General features: G+C 48.9%; 1 protein-coding gene across 3 annotated transcripts in view; it reads left to right on the top strand.

The window, feature by feature from the left end:
- Positions 1-8570, top strand: part of RNFT2 (ring finger protein, transmembrane 2) — a 60685-nt gene extending 52115 nt beyond the window's left edge. For all 3 annotated transcript variants that reach the window (XM_060029381.1, XM_060029380.1, XM_060029382.1), the window contains 3 exons: positions 1050-1115; positions 1252-1353; positions 7318-8570. In XM_060029381.1, the coding sequence (XP_059885364.1) occupies positions 1050-1115; positions 1252-1353; positions 7318-7452 (303 nt within the window). In that variant the 3' untranslated portion in view covers positions 7453-8570. The remainder of the gene's footprint in view (positions 1-1049; positions 1116-1251; positions 1354-7317) is intronic.
- The last annotated feature ends 5496 nt before the right edge of the window (positions 8571-14066 follow it).

The raw sequence follows: 14066 nt of genomic DNA, 5'->3' as shown, positions 1-14066 counted from the left end.
AGCAGTCACTCCTCATTCCTCCGCCCATGCCTGGCCACCACTAGTCTTCTTTCTGAAGACCCTATGGATTTACCTGTTCTGGGCATTTCATATAAATGGAATCATTCACTATGTAACCTTTGGTGTCTGGCTTCTTTCACTTGGCGTCATTTCCGAGGTTCCTCCACGTCACAGCATATATCAGTACTTCACTCCTTTTTATGGTTACAGCCATCCTAATTTCTTGCCCATAAACCTCACCATATGCCATCATTTCATGTCATCCTCTTCACAGCAACCCTTCAAAATACATACCATTATCACTCCTAGATTATGGGCGAGGGTACTGAGGCTCAGAGAGAAGTCACTTGCCCAGCATCACTCAGCTAGTGATCACAGAACAAGCATCCGAGTCTGGAGCTCTCAACCCACCGGCAACACTGCTACAGAATTTGTTCTCTGTTCCTCTTAAATTGCATACCCTCAGCTCTGCAAATCAGTATGCAGTGCTTCTCTTTTCATCATTAGTACAAATGAGGTTTTCCTCCCTAACAACACACACATCCTCCTCTTTCTTTTCCCTTATCTATTTAAGGCTTTAGAGAATTCTGGAGGAATGCATGTGTTCCCTTTCCTTCCTCCAAGCAGGACTAGCCGGGCAACCCATGCACTGTCAACCACTGGGGCTTATTTTGCCTCTACTGATTCTGATCTGCTGGCAGTGGCTGACTGGAGTGCTGGACAGAGAAGAACGATTATGCCCTGACTCAGAAGAAGAGTGCTGTGATCAATTAGCAATGCCTGCCTGGGGCTTGGGAGGGGGAAAAGACAGTAGGCATGCCATATATTCGCTATCCTGGCCCCACTGGCAGGGGAGACTGCTGATGGAAGGCAGCAAGACAAAAGCCAAGCAAAACTGATGGGAATGAGGAGTTTCAGATGGGAGGATGTGCCCTGAAAATGTCTGGAGTCACAGATGAGGAGGGTCCATGGTGGTTGTTCAGGAATGGTGAGAGAGATCCCGAACAATCCTTGGATACTTTTCAGCCATCACCTCTCTCTCCTTTCAGTCTTTCGACATTTGTGGCCGCGTGGGTGGAGTTAGGAAAGCCCTGAAGCTTCTCTGCACCTCTCAGGTGAGTTGGCTTCCAATGGTCCTGACCGAGGTCACAGGAGCCAGGAGCCGGAAACAGACCTTGCTGTGCTTCTGAGGGTGTCTCTCCAGCGAGGGACCACAGCTGTGTCTGTGTCTCTCTCCCTTCCATCAAACAGAATTATGGAGTCCGGGCCACTGGGCAGCAGTGCACAGAAGCTGGTGATATCTGTGCTATCTGCCAGGCTGAGTTCCGAGAGCCTCTGATCCTTATGTGCCAGGTGAGCAGGGCTGGGCGGGGCTGTTGGAGACGGAGGTTGGGGGACTGCAGGGCCCTGCCCCATGCAGAAGTCCCAAGTGCCTGCATGGGACGCTTGACCAAAACCAAATGACCAAACCTTGGGGCTCTGGGATGGGTCTTTGGGAACAGTGTAGTCAAGCCTGGAGTCCCTCAGACCCAAGGTCAAATCTCAGTTCTGCTTTTTACTAGCTGGCTGCCCTTGGGCAGGTTTACTTCACCTCTCTGAGCTTTGATTTCAGTGGTAAAACGTAGAAAATGAACATTTCAGTAGGGTATAGCGTCAGAATAGCCTGAGTTTGAATCTCAGCAGCAGTGTGGACCCCGAGTGGCTCAGTCCATCTCCCTGAGCCTTGGTCGTTTTCATTTATAAAATGGGTATCATAATAATGCCTACTTTATAGAGTTATTATTATCATTAAATGAGATCATCTCTGGAAAGAGCTAAATTTTAATTATTCAGCCCTAAAACTTACGATTATTACAGTTATTAGTATCATTATAATTATTATTACCGTTTGTTTTCATTATTAGTTGTGGGTCACCAACCCATAGTAGTCAGTACTGGTCAGTTACCTTTAACTGCCTAAATGTATCCCTTTGCCTCCTCCCTGCTCTCCCCCTCCCCCTCCTCCCCACATAAGGGGCTAAGATGTCAATTCAGCAAATGTGTATGAGTCAAAGCATCCTATCAGATACCGGGGAGGGGAGGCAGGCAGAGGGCACATAGACCCTGTCCCCTTCTCTAGAACACACGGTCTCCTTGGGGAAACAGACGCATACATAAATAACTATGAAACAAGGCAGGCAGTGATAAGTGCTGTGTAAGAGAGAGTCATGCAGTGTCCCAGGGGACCAGGCCAGAGAGCGACGAGTTGGAGGCTGAGAAGACTTCGGGGGAGGCGTAGCCTGCAGACTAGAAGGAATGGGAGAGCATAGGGCTCCCCCGCACCTTCCAGGGGTAGGAGGACAGGAGGTGGGGTCCTCTTTCGGCGTCAGCAGAATTTTTTTGGTTTTGCTGTTTGGGGGTGTTTAGGAGGTTCGTTTTTAATGTTTAACTGTACTTATTTTTAAATTGAGAGTAAATTTGTTTGACTCAAAAATTCAAAAAGGAGATGAAGAAGTCATGATGACTAAATGCAGTGTGGGACCTGTAACAGAGAGAACAGGAGAGAAAAACTAGCCTCATGAAATCTGAAGAAAGTCTGGAGTTTAGTCCATGGTCATGCATCTATGTGGATTTCTTAGCTTTGACAAATGTACCACGGTGATGCAAGAGGATAATACTAGGGGATACTGACACTAGGTGAGGGGTCATACAAGAATTGTCTGTACTACCTTTGCAACTTTTCTGTAAGTCTAAAATTATTCCAAAATAAAAAGTTCATTAAAAAAATATTTCAAAGATACAAAAAGGGAAGTGGTGACAGGGTTCCTACCCTTATCCCCAGCTCCCTAGGCCCCTAAATACCCACATGGGCAACTGGGAAAGTTTCCTTTATATCTTCCCAGAGATGCTTTGCAGAATTTAAATATATAGACACACACATATACACAAACATATCTTTTCCAAAAAGACATAAGTTGTGGCACATGCTACCCAAGCTGCATTCTGCATCTTTTCTTTTTGACTTGAAACTCTGCCTGAAGAGATTGTTCCTTATTTGTGTAACATCCTATTTTATGGATAGACCATAATTTGCTTAACCATTCTCCTATTGATGGGCATTTAGCAGTTCATAATCTTTTGTTATGACAAATATGGCTGTTATGAGAGATCAGGAATAGGGAGATCTATAGCACCTACCTGGACTCATCGTGTTGATGAAATGAGTTAATTCAGGTGAAGCATTTAGAACCATGCCTGGTGCGTGGTCAGGGTTCCATAAATGTTAGCTCTCATTGGCACGTATCCCGTTTCACATGTGTGCAAGCTCTTAGTAGGATAGATTCCTAGTGGTGGAATTACTGGGTCAGAGGGTATGCAGTTCTGACAGATGTTGCTAAATCGCCCTCCATAAAGAGTGTATCCGTTTGCAACCCCAGTGTGGAGCATGACGCACCCTCTTGGCTCTCCTCCCTCACCAACATACCGTGTTATGAAGCCTTTTTTGAGCGTCGCCAATCTGACAGGTGACAAACACTATCTTGGTGCAGTTTTCATTTGCATTTGCCTAATTATGAGAGCAGACGAGCATCTTCTCATATGCTTCAGAGCATCTGTATTTCCTTTTTGGTAGCAGCAATTCTTTGAACAGGATGTCAAGGTGAAAGCTTTTCTTCTTCCTTGCTGGCAGTCTCTCCAAGCCTTAGTCTGTTTGCCTCTCTCCCGTTCTTCTCCCGGTACCACTACGTCTTCCCACAGCTGGATTAGAATTAGTGGGTGGGGTTGGACAAGACATCGTCACCCCAGATCCAGGGGCAGGGGCCACATCCAGTGGTGGTTGAAGCCCACATACGTGGCCAGGCCTAGCACACGTCTCAGTCTTCCTCTGCTGCTGTGAGCCGGGCTTAGAAGGGCACTTCCACAGGTGAAAGGACCTTGTTAATTCCTAAATGCCCTGAACGAATGAACAAATGAATGAATGAGTCAGTAATGAGCCTTTACATCCTCAATAAAGGCTTCTCTGATTCTGTTTCCCCAGTCTCGTCAGTGCCCCCAGCTACATGTCCTTGCAGATCCTGTGTTTTTCCTTCATAGCACTTATCTCAGTTGTCAGCTAGATGATTAATTGGGCAACTGGTTGTGTAAGGTCTGTCTCCTCTTTGCCAAATTATAAGCCACTTGAGAGTGGTGACCATGTCTGTCTTTCTTAGTAGTGGAATCACAGTACTGACTCAGTGAACATTGGATGGATGGATGGATGGATGGGTGGATGGATGGTTGGATGGATGGGATAGAGGAGATGGATGGGTGGTTGGGATGGAGATGGATGGTAGCCAAGTGGAGGGGTGTGTGGGTGAGTGCAAAGGTGGGTGGATAAAGATAAATGTGTGGGTGACTGGGTGGATGGGCAAATGGCTTGACAGATGGGTGGGTGAATAGATGGGTAGATGGGGGAATGGATGGGTGGATGAATGGATAGTTGGATTGATGAGTAGAAGGGCAGATGCATGCATGGATAGATGAAGAGCCCACTGGGCTAAAGGAACGTCCTATCTCGCCTTCAAAGGGCCATCAAATTAAGCTCAGTGGGTCACTCACACCCACCACCTACCACCGCCTCCCAGAGCTGGGGCCTGAGAAGCAGATTGTCAGTTGGAGCTAGTCAGGCAGACACGGAGCATGTCCAGAGGTTAGAACTCTCCGCTCAGACGGAGCACACTCGCCTGATCGGTCACTCCACGATATTTATGGCATGCCTCCTGCCAGCCTACGGGGGGGTCAGGGAAAGGGCATTTTGAACACGAAGTCAGGAATCTGCCGTATTTAAAGCCCTCCTTGCCAAAGAGAAGGGTCAGAGTATGTTCCAGAACAAACTGCCCTCCGGTTCTTGGTCACTGCCAGGAGTTTGGTTTCAGAGGGCTGGTGATGCAAAGGGAAGAGGGCAAGACTATAACGACCCCCGTTGATTTGTTCCTTACACGTGCCTCACACTTGATGCTTTGTGATGGGCTTTACCTGTTTGCGTCCTTACAGATACCGTGTGGGGGAAATAGTAGCCCTGTTTTACAGAGAAGGAGACAGGCTCAGCGAGCCTGCTCTTAATCTTTGAGCAAGACGTGGGGAGTCTGGATAGAACTTGGGATCAGGGTGGGGTAGCCTGTCCCACCCTAGGGACACCTCTCCCAACTCCGTGCTCCAGGAGACACAGCCAGGGAGCTGTTAACAGTCCAGCACCACCTGCATTCTCCACTGACCACAAACCCACCCAGCTTGGAAGGACCCCTCCTCCCCTTCCCTCTGTAGGGTCTTATTCCTTTCTCCAAATGCTAGAGGCAGTCCTGGGTCATGAACTCCTCCAGCCCAGCCCCTGGGCGGTCCTGTGTTCTTTGAATCTCTTAATTTGGCACCAGATTTGGTCCTGCCTGATTATCTGAGAAGGGAACTGTGAGCTCCTGGAGGCCAGGGACCAGGTCTTCATCCTCCTAGAATCTCAAGAATCTCCCACCTAACCTGCCTGGAAAGGCATTGTCAGAACCCCTGCTCTGTGCAGGCTCAGGGCTGGGCAGCGGGAAGACAACAGCAGCAGTCACTGCCCTCCTGGGGCCCGCTGGGTCTGCTGACCCCTGGGTCCTGCCCTTCAGCCCATGGTGAGAATTTGGGCATGGACATCCAGACTCTGTGTGCCCTGCTCACCTCCTCTCCCACACTCCCCTACACCCACCTCACTGTAGCCACATTGGCCATCCTTGGGAGCTTTGCACATCTGTTCCCTTCAGCCTGGAATGCTGTAGCCCCCACCCCCTCTCGTCACCTAGGTAACTCCCGGACATCCTTCAGGCTTCAACACAAGTGTCACCACCTCCAAGAAGCCTTCCTCGACTACCCCCTAGATCAGACTAGTCCCCCTGTAACATACTCCTGTAGCATCATGGAGCACTTCTTTAGAACACTTTCTACAATTAGGCACCTACTGCATACTGTGCCAGAATGGGTTTATAAGAAGCTTACAGTCTGCCATGGAGAGACAGATAATAAACAATAAACAGATATAATGTAATAATAACTATTACTGTATAGTAGCCAAGCCAACACTTACAGAAAACTTATTATTTGCCAGGCATTCATTGGTCTAAGTGCCTTTTTTTAAAAAACATATTTTTGGATTTTTATATTATCAATTTTATTTTAAAAAATCTCAAACCTACAGAAAAGTTGAAGGATAGTAGAATGAACAACGTTTTATCCTTTATCTAGATTCACTAATCGTGAACGTTTTACCACATTGCCTTTTCTTAGTATAGATTTTTCCCCCTAAACCTGTTGAGAATAAGTGGCTGACATTTTGATTCTATCATCCCTAAATATTTCAGCAGACATTTCCCAAGAACAAGGACATTCTCTCCCATAGCCACAATTCTACTATCACAGTATCAAATTTTTAATTGATGTAAAATACTAATATTCAAATTTCTCTAATCGTCTTCAACATCCTTCATAGCTAGGGTTTCTCCCCACATCCAGGATCCAATCAAGAATCATATAGTGCATTTGATTATCGTGTGAAAGTACTTTAATGTTAGTTAATCTTCCTGTGAGGGCAGTAGTAGTATCCCCATTTTACAGGTGAGGAAAAAGAGGCACAGGGAGGTTAAATCACCTGTCCAAGTTATGTAGCCAGAGGGTAGTGGAACCCGTTAATGTTTCCAGCCTCCCCATGTTTCTCTTGACCCCTGTGGTCTGTTCTCAACCCAGCTGCCAAAGGGATCTTTTCAAAATACAAATCATATCAAGTCAGCCCTCTACTCAAAACCCTGCCATGGCTCCCTGCTTCTCTCAGAATAAAAGCCAAAGCCCGCCCAAGGCCCTACACAACTCTCTGACCTCATCCCGCCCTCTACCCCCAGGCTCAGCCCCACTCTCCTGCCGTTCTCGGGCACACCAGGCACACTCCTGCCTCGGGGCCTTTGCACGTGCTATTCCCTCTGCCTGGAGCACTCTTTCCCCAGATATCACCAGGGCTCACTCCTCACCCTCCTTCAAGTTTTCCCTAAATATCAGTATCTCAGGAACATCCTTCCAGGCCACCCCATTCACCATCACAGGCCTCCCAAGCCCTCTTATCCCCCCTTCCCTGCTTTTCCATCTGAGCACTTACCACTGGCAAACTCTGCCTCTTAGAGATTCCTCTTGCTATTTGTCTCCCCAGCTAGAATACAAGTTCCGTGAGGGCAGGAATTGTCTGTTTTGCTCGCTACTGGCTTCCAGCTCCTAGGACCGAGACGGGCACAGGGTGGATGCTTGGGAAAGTGACCCCAATGGTCCTGATTGCTGTCCCCGCAGCACGTGTTCTGTGAGGAGTGCCTCTGCCTCTGGCTGGACCGTGAGCGCACCTGCCCGCTCTGCCGCTCGGTTGCCGTGGATACCCTGCGCTGCTGGAAGGACGGGGCCACTTCGGCACACTTCCAGGTGTACTAGGGCTGAAGACTGCAGCATCGGTGCTCCCAGGCACACCAGCGAGATGACGGAGGGTCAGCGGTGTTGGGTCCAACGCCGGGGGCTTCCTGGGAAAAAGTCCTCAAGCACTGACTGTCCTCCTTCCTGCCTCTCTCCATCTCTTCCTCTAAAGCCAGGCCCCTGTCCCCTTCCCCACCTTCACCTTCTTCTCTTGCTCTGATCATGGTGTGTGCATCCTACCCCTACACATGGGGACGCCTTCTCACTCAGACTCGGTCTCCACCTATGTAGGTCTCCCACTTCCCTCCAAGTCAAGGAACTGGTAATGGACCAAGTCCCACCTGTTGATTATTTTAGCTCGTGGTGACCTAATACCTGATGCTGCAAACTAGAGAGAGGCCTGGAGATGCTGTCTCCCCCTAAATGGCCCAAGTCCGCAGATGAGAATCACTGTGAAGTATTTTCCAAATACAAATGCTGAGCCCCACCTTATACCTACAGTAACTACGTGTACCAGACACTTAGTGTGAGCTGGGCACAGCATTGAGCCTCCTGCCCGGACGACCCCCTGTAATCCTCACAAGAGCCCTATGGTGGAGGTACTGTTGTTTCCTTTGTTTCACAGATGAGAAAACTGAGGCATAGGGCTCCATGTGGAAACTTTCCCAGGGTCACCCAGTGAGCAATGATGGACCAAGTTTCCAGCCCGGGCCTGTCTGGCTTCAGAGCCTGACTCTTAACCACATGCTGACCCACTGCTCAGACACTTCAGGTGTGGGGCCTCCCAGACATGTTTCTTTAAAAGCACAAGAGGTGATTCTGACGCCCGTCAGTGGCTCAGGTGCATAGCACGTTCGATTTGGACTGCACTGAGAATGCTAATAGTGAACACTAGCTCCTGAAATCTAGTCGTGGTTGGGTCCATGGAAAGACTTGGTCCTTAAAACTGCTGTTTAGCTGGACTGTGGCGGGGATGCTCAATCGTGATTGGCTATCACGAAAGGCCATTTCTGGTGCAGATGCAGATGTCATGGGGTGTCCACTCCCATCTTTATTTCTCTCCTCCTCCTTTTGTCCTGTCCCTCACTTAAGACTCAGGCTTGTCAACAGCTCCTGTGGCCATTGCCTTCTCCCCTGGTAGCCTTCAGAGCAAAAGGCGTGATCCATGTTATGGATTTTTCCACAAGCCAGGGTGGTGGTATAGAGCACAGCAGTGATCAGTGTTTCTGGAATCTCTATACCAGAGCTACTAATTTCTGTAACACAAGTTCTCCACCCGTGAGACCCTCCCTGCCCTGAAATCTGGGAGGAGAAGGCACAGGTGATCCCTTAGAAGCCACTGGAATCTTGTGTGCCCTACCCGTCTCCCAACTCTATTCTCTCATTGTCAACCTCAGCACAACAGGCTAGCGCCAACGGCATTACAGAGAAAGCAATCTGTGTGGCTACTGAGCAGGTTAGCGAGGAAGCCCCAGGAGAAATGGTGGGAGCCTTGCTGCCACCGCACTCTCAGCCAGTATTCACATGCCCATCCTGTCCCCAAGAGATTCAGAGCATTCACCCCTGTGTGCTGTCAAGCCAGGACCTTTTCCTTTGCCTGACATCCCTGGCTATTTCCTGATACCCAGCAAGACATCCCTTCCAGGGCAGCGTGGCATCTTTCAAGCTCTGTTACTATGGCAATGGCCGCGATGTTACAATCCCACTTGCCTGGATAATCAGCTCAGAAGGGGAAGTGGAGGGAAATGGGGCCAGGCAGATTCGGCTGCTCTGTACCCCCTGCCTTGAGGAAGAACTGAAGGGAAGCAACAGGAGCTTCTGCAACTGGTTTTTATCAGAAAGATCGCCCTGCCTGCAGATGCCATCAAAGAAGCATGAGAAATTGCAGCTGGAGAAGACTTACTTATTAAAGTGGCAGCATGTGACAGAGCAGATAGATCGGTCTGTGGGGAGTCAGGCCTGGAATTCTGATTCCAGACTCTGCACGACTTTGAGAAGTCACTTCACCTCCCTGGAGCCATCTCCAGGGTGACAAAGCCTAGTGTATTGTCTACTGGAACCAGGGAAACTAACAATGTAGATTACTGGTGAATACCCCAACGGTTTTGTCAATTACACTCATGCCACCAAAAAAAACCTCTAACATTCCACAAATAATGAGCCATGTCCCTGACACTCTAAAGAGGGTCCCATGTGGGGAACATTCGGGGGCAGGTGGGATGATTTAGTTTAGGATTTTATTTATTCATTCCCTCCCCTCTGGGGGGGGGGAGTCATGTCTGGAGGTTTTCTTTTGGGTGGGAGGATTTAACTTCTGCTTCAGGGAGGAACCGTGGCCAGGGCAGAGGTTTCCAAACATAAAGCAGCATGTTTTCCCTAGCACGAGCTTTTAGTAGAAGCAGCCAAGAGCCACCGTTGGAAAGGAAGAACAATGCCACCCTCTTTTACCTGTCTCGGCTCTGCAGCTCATCTGTTAGAAGCAGGATTAATCGACTGTCAGGTCGCAGAATCCTGTTCTTAATATCTCATGACTCACTGACTCAAGTTCCACGAAGTCTTTGTAAATGACCCTCCTAACGTAAAAGGTCTTGACCATAATAAATATGAGATGAAAAAAAGCAAGCTCTGGACCTGGATGTAATAGGTTCATTACCTTCCTTAGGGGAGTGTGTATTGGGAGACTTGCAGGCTGCCAAGACTTGGGGTTGGAAAGAGAAAATGTAAAAAGGGAGTCCTGGAATCTTTTAGTACTTTTGCTCTGGGCCAAACAGAGCTGCCTTCGGTGTTTTTAATGTCCCCTTAAGTTCCATTCTGCCAATAAATATGATCTGTCGTTGAAAGTTACATCCACGGTCTTGAGTCTCCGTTTGCCCCTTAAAGCCAGGTGGACCTGTTTTAGGACAAATTCGAAGACACACTTCATGCAGGGGGTGGTCATCTGATGGCAGGTTTTCCCCAAAGTAGATCCCGTTGAGTTGGCGCTTGATTTATTAAGGAAGTGCTCCCAGGAGAAACTAGTAAGGGAATGAGTGAAACAGAAGAGGGAGGGGATGAAGCCCAGCAAGAGGGCGACTCTCAGAGAAGTCCCAGCTCAGCTTGGTCCTGCCGGGAGTCCGGAGCATCAGCTGCATCTCAGAGTTTGTCCCACCCTGAGGTTTCTGTGCTCCCGGCTGTGAGCCAATGTGGGGGGTGGGAGACCTCTCAGGCACTCCACTGAGGAGGCCCAGGCCTCTGAAGGTGTCGGGTGCCACAAAGCACATAAAGGTGCAGGATGGCACCCAGAGCTGGTAGAAGGGATCTTGGGGTGGCAGCTACAGAGCCCACTGTGGCCATTAACTATAGGTTGATTGGACCCCAGGTGCATGGGCTGATTCAAGAAGGGTTTTCTCAGATGACGATGGATATTTAAAACGTAAACAGCATTAGGTGACAATTGGTGCCTCTCAGGGCAACGTTATGAAGCCAGACACAGAAGCATCATCAAGCAGAACTTTTTGGTTGAAATTATTTGTGAACCAAGCCAAATACAGCTTAAGTAAAAGAAGGACTTTATTTGGTTCATGTAACAGTATGGGCTTTAGGTACAGCTGGATTCAGGGGCTCCAGGGATGATAGTAGAATCATGTCTTTCCATCCCTCAAGTGTTTTCCTTTGAGATGGTGGTTTAGTCTTCAGGCAGTCGGATCCCACATGGTGGGAAGAGAGCCTCCAGAGAGCTTATGTTCTACCAGCTTCACAACCCCAGCAAAGAGAGCCCCTGCTTCCCCAAAGCTCCAGCTGGAGTTTTGAGGTTGATTCTCATTAGTTTGCCCCCAAACCAATCACTTTAGCCTTGGGGACTCAGAGCACTGGACAAGCTTCGGTCGGCTGTTGAGCTCTGGACGTGGGAACAGAGGTGGGTGGGAAATGAAGTCCATCCCTCCAAGTCGCATGGACTGAGAGTGGGAAAGGGGTGGGTCCCCAAAGAAGAAAAAAGGATCTATTATCTAGAAAAACCACCTGTCCTCAACCTACCATTCTTAGGAATAAACTAGAACTTGGTCTCTTGGTACAACTCAGACCAGGTAAATGCAGGTGAAAGTACCCCACCCTGAGCGGCCCATTCACCCATAGTTGGAGACATCAGCCTGCAGGCTCACTTGCTTATCTGCGTCATGTCATGCATAAACGATGCTTTTCTGCACTGACCTTGAACTGTTAGACCAGTTCCCCCAACGTGTTGCTCAACCCAAGGGTACTGCTTAGGCCAACCCTCCCCTTGGGGTGTTCCCAGGAACACAACAGGGACAGGAGATGAGTGTGTGGCCTTCTGTCCCAGGGAAGGTTGGCGTGTGTAGCCAGATCCTCCCGTAGTCTTTGGAGACCAACCTTCCAAAAGGAAATGAAAACGCAGAGGCCTTTGGCTGGAAGTACACAACCAGTTTTGTTTTGTTTTTTTTTAATAAAGTCATTACAAATATGTACAAAGCGTCTCCAAGGTATGAAATTCCTCTTACAAAAGAGCACAGCGAGCCAGCAAGGGTAGAAACCAGAACGGAATGTCCCCAAGCGTATCGCCTCTCCAGCTGAGTCAGAGGGCTCACTGAGGTTCCAGACAGCCCCACAGCCATCTCCACCGCGCACAGGCGTTCCTGGGCGCTTAGAGTGCAGAAGACCTTGAGGGGAGGAAACGGGGGTTCGGGTGGGGGAGGGGACAGGAAGGAGATGAGAAAGACTTCCCGTGTCCTAGGAAGTAGGTCAAACAGGCCTCGTTTGCAAATGAGATGCTTGTCCCAGGGACCTTACAGAAGTCAGGAACACAAAGGGCAGGGAACAAATACATAAAATCTCCAACTGAACCATCCAGGCTGTGCTGGAGTGTCCCCGAATGCAACCTAAGTTAGGCTCCCCTGCTCCTTGCTGGGCCCCAGGCACGTGCTTGCCCTGGAACTAGCAATGCCAGTGGGACCAGCTCAGGAAGGAACCCGGTGGAGCAGGAAGCTTAGCTGGGGGGCTTGGAGGGAAGTGGGGCCAGGGTGGGGGTGGGCTCCACGCACACCTGAGTCCACATCTCAGCTCAGCCACTTCTCTCTTCGCGTGCAACTTTGGCCAAGTTGCATAACCTCGCTGAGCCTCAGCTTCCTCAACTGTAAAATGGGAATAATCACAGCACTGTCTTCCAGAGTGGGCGTGAGGAATAGCTAAGGGGGAAACACGTAAAGCTCTTAGCACAGTGCTGCTTTACTGTGTGAAGTAGCAAGAACCAGCCTTTTCGTGCTGGGGATGAGTTGAGGTCGTCGGCTTCTGAATTGCCTTCACGATAGTGTAGAGCTCAGTACATGCAAATTCTATAGAACGATCTGCCAGCAAGGCTTGGGGTCACAGTGATGACCCGACAAATCTGTGAACCATAATGGAAAGGGACATTTGAGCATCATCTGGTGCCAAGCAGGTCTACCCCTCCATGATCAATACGTAAGTCTCTTCCCAGAGGAGATTCTACAACCTGGAACATGGTAGGTGCTCGATAAGTAGGTGCTGAATGAATGAATTAAACTTTTAAAAATAAGCTTACGATTTATACTTCAAAATGACACTTTTGATATCAACTTCCTCCATCAGCTCCCGTGGGACTAGGCCCGCCCCCTCACCCCCCCAAACCAGCGTCTGACCCTGTGATGGGCCCAGGTGGACTTAAGGGGACATTCAGAAAAGGAAATGGTATCCACACGGAAGAACAAAACCTGTATTCTGGTCACTGCAACTTCTAATACCAGGTGGACACTCAACAAGTCCACAATGGCAAGCCAGTGTCCCCAAAAGACACTTGGGTAGCATCAGAGGAGGACTCCCTCAATTTCCCAAGCAAGGGGAAGTGGTATTTTGTCACTGTCAGAAACATGATAATAAAGCTAGGAGTACATGAGATCAGACATATAAATTGTGAAACCAAAGTCACAGCTCCATTGTACTGTGACCGTATTGTTTAAATCACCCTTTTCCCCCTCATCAAAATAGAAAAGAATTTAAAAATGAGATCACTGGAAGAAGTGGAAAAAACGTCTCCAGGATCCCAATGAAAGAGGAACAAAATGGGAATTGGGTTCTAGGAGACGTACAGCCTAGGACCATGGACAGCAGCCAGAGAGGTGCAGGGCTCCTCCAAAGAAACCGTTAATCGAGCTATGCTCAAGGGACTATGAAATGGAACCCAAAACTGAAAAGGGGAAAAGAGATCTTACTTGCTCGTGGGCATTGGGGTAAGGGAGAGAACCTTCCAGAAGGGAATGGATCTAATTTGGAATGTTGAGGTCCCAAGAGCTTCCAATCCCTGTGGCTCCCGTACCCTCACCCTCTGAGAGCAACCAGAAAGGAGGAGGCCCTTCTGTTTGCTTCTCACCTCATTATGCAGCAAGCTACCTAAACGATGATCTCAGAAGCCCCCCTCTGCTTTGCACACACACACACACACACACACACACACACACACACACACACTGCTGTCTGCTGAAACCTGATATGAGGTCTTTTTTAAAATTTATTTCAAAGCCTCCCTCCCTCCCTCTCTCTCTCTCTCTCTTCACAGACGCTCTGCAGTGAAGCTAATCAAAATCAATGACTCCTTGGCAGCCAGAGAAAAGCCAGGGAGGGGGGGG

This window comes from Delphinus delphis, chromosome 13 (assembly GCF_949987515.2).
Source record: "Delphinus delphis chromosome 13, mDelDel1.2, whole genome shotgun sequence".
Lineage (NCBI taxonomy): Eukaryota > Metazoa > Chordata > Mammalia > Artiodactyla > Delphinidae > Delphinus > Delphinus delphis.
The sequence above is the reverse complement of the archived record's forward strand: the minus strand, read 5'-3'. Positions and strand labels throughout refer to the sequence as shown.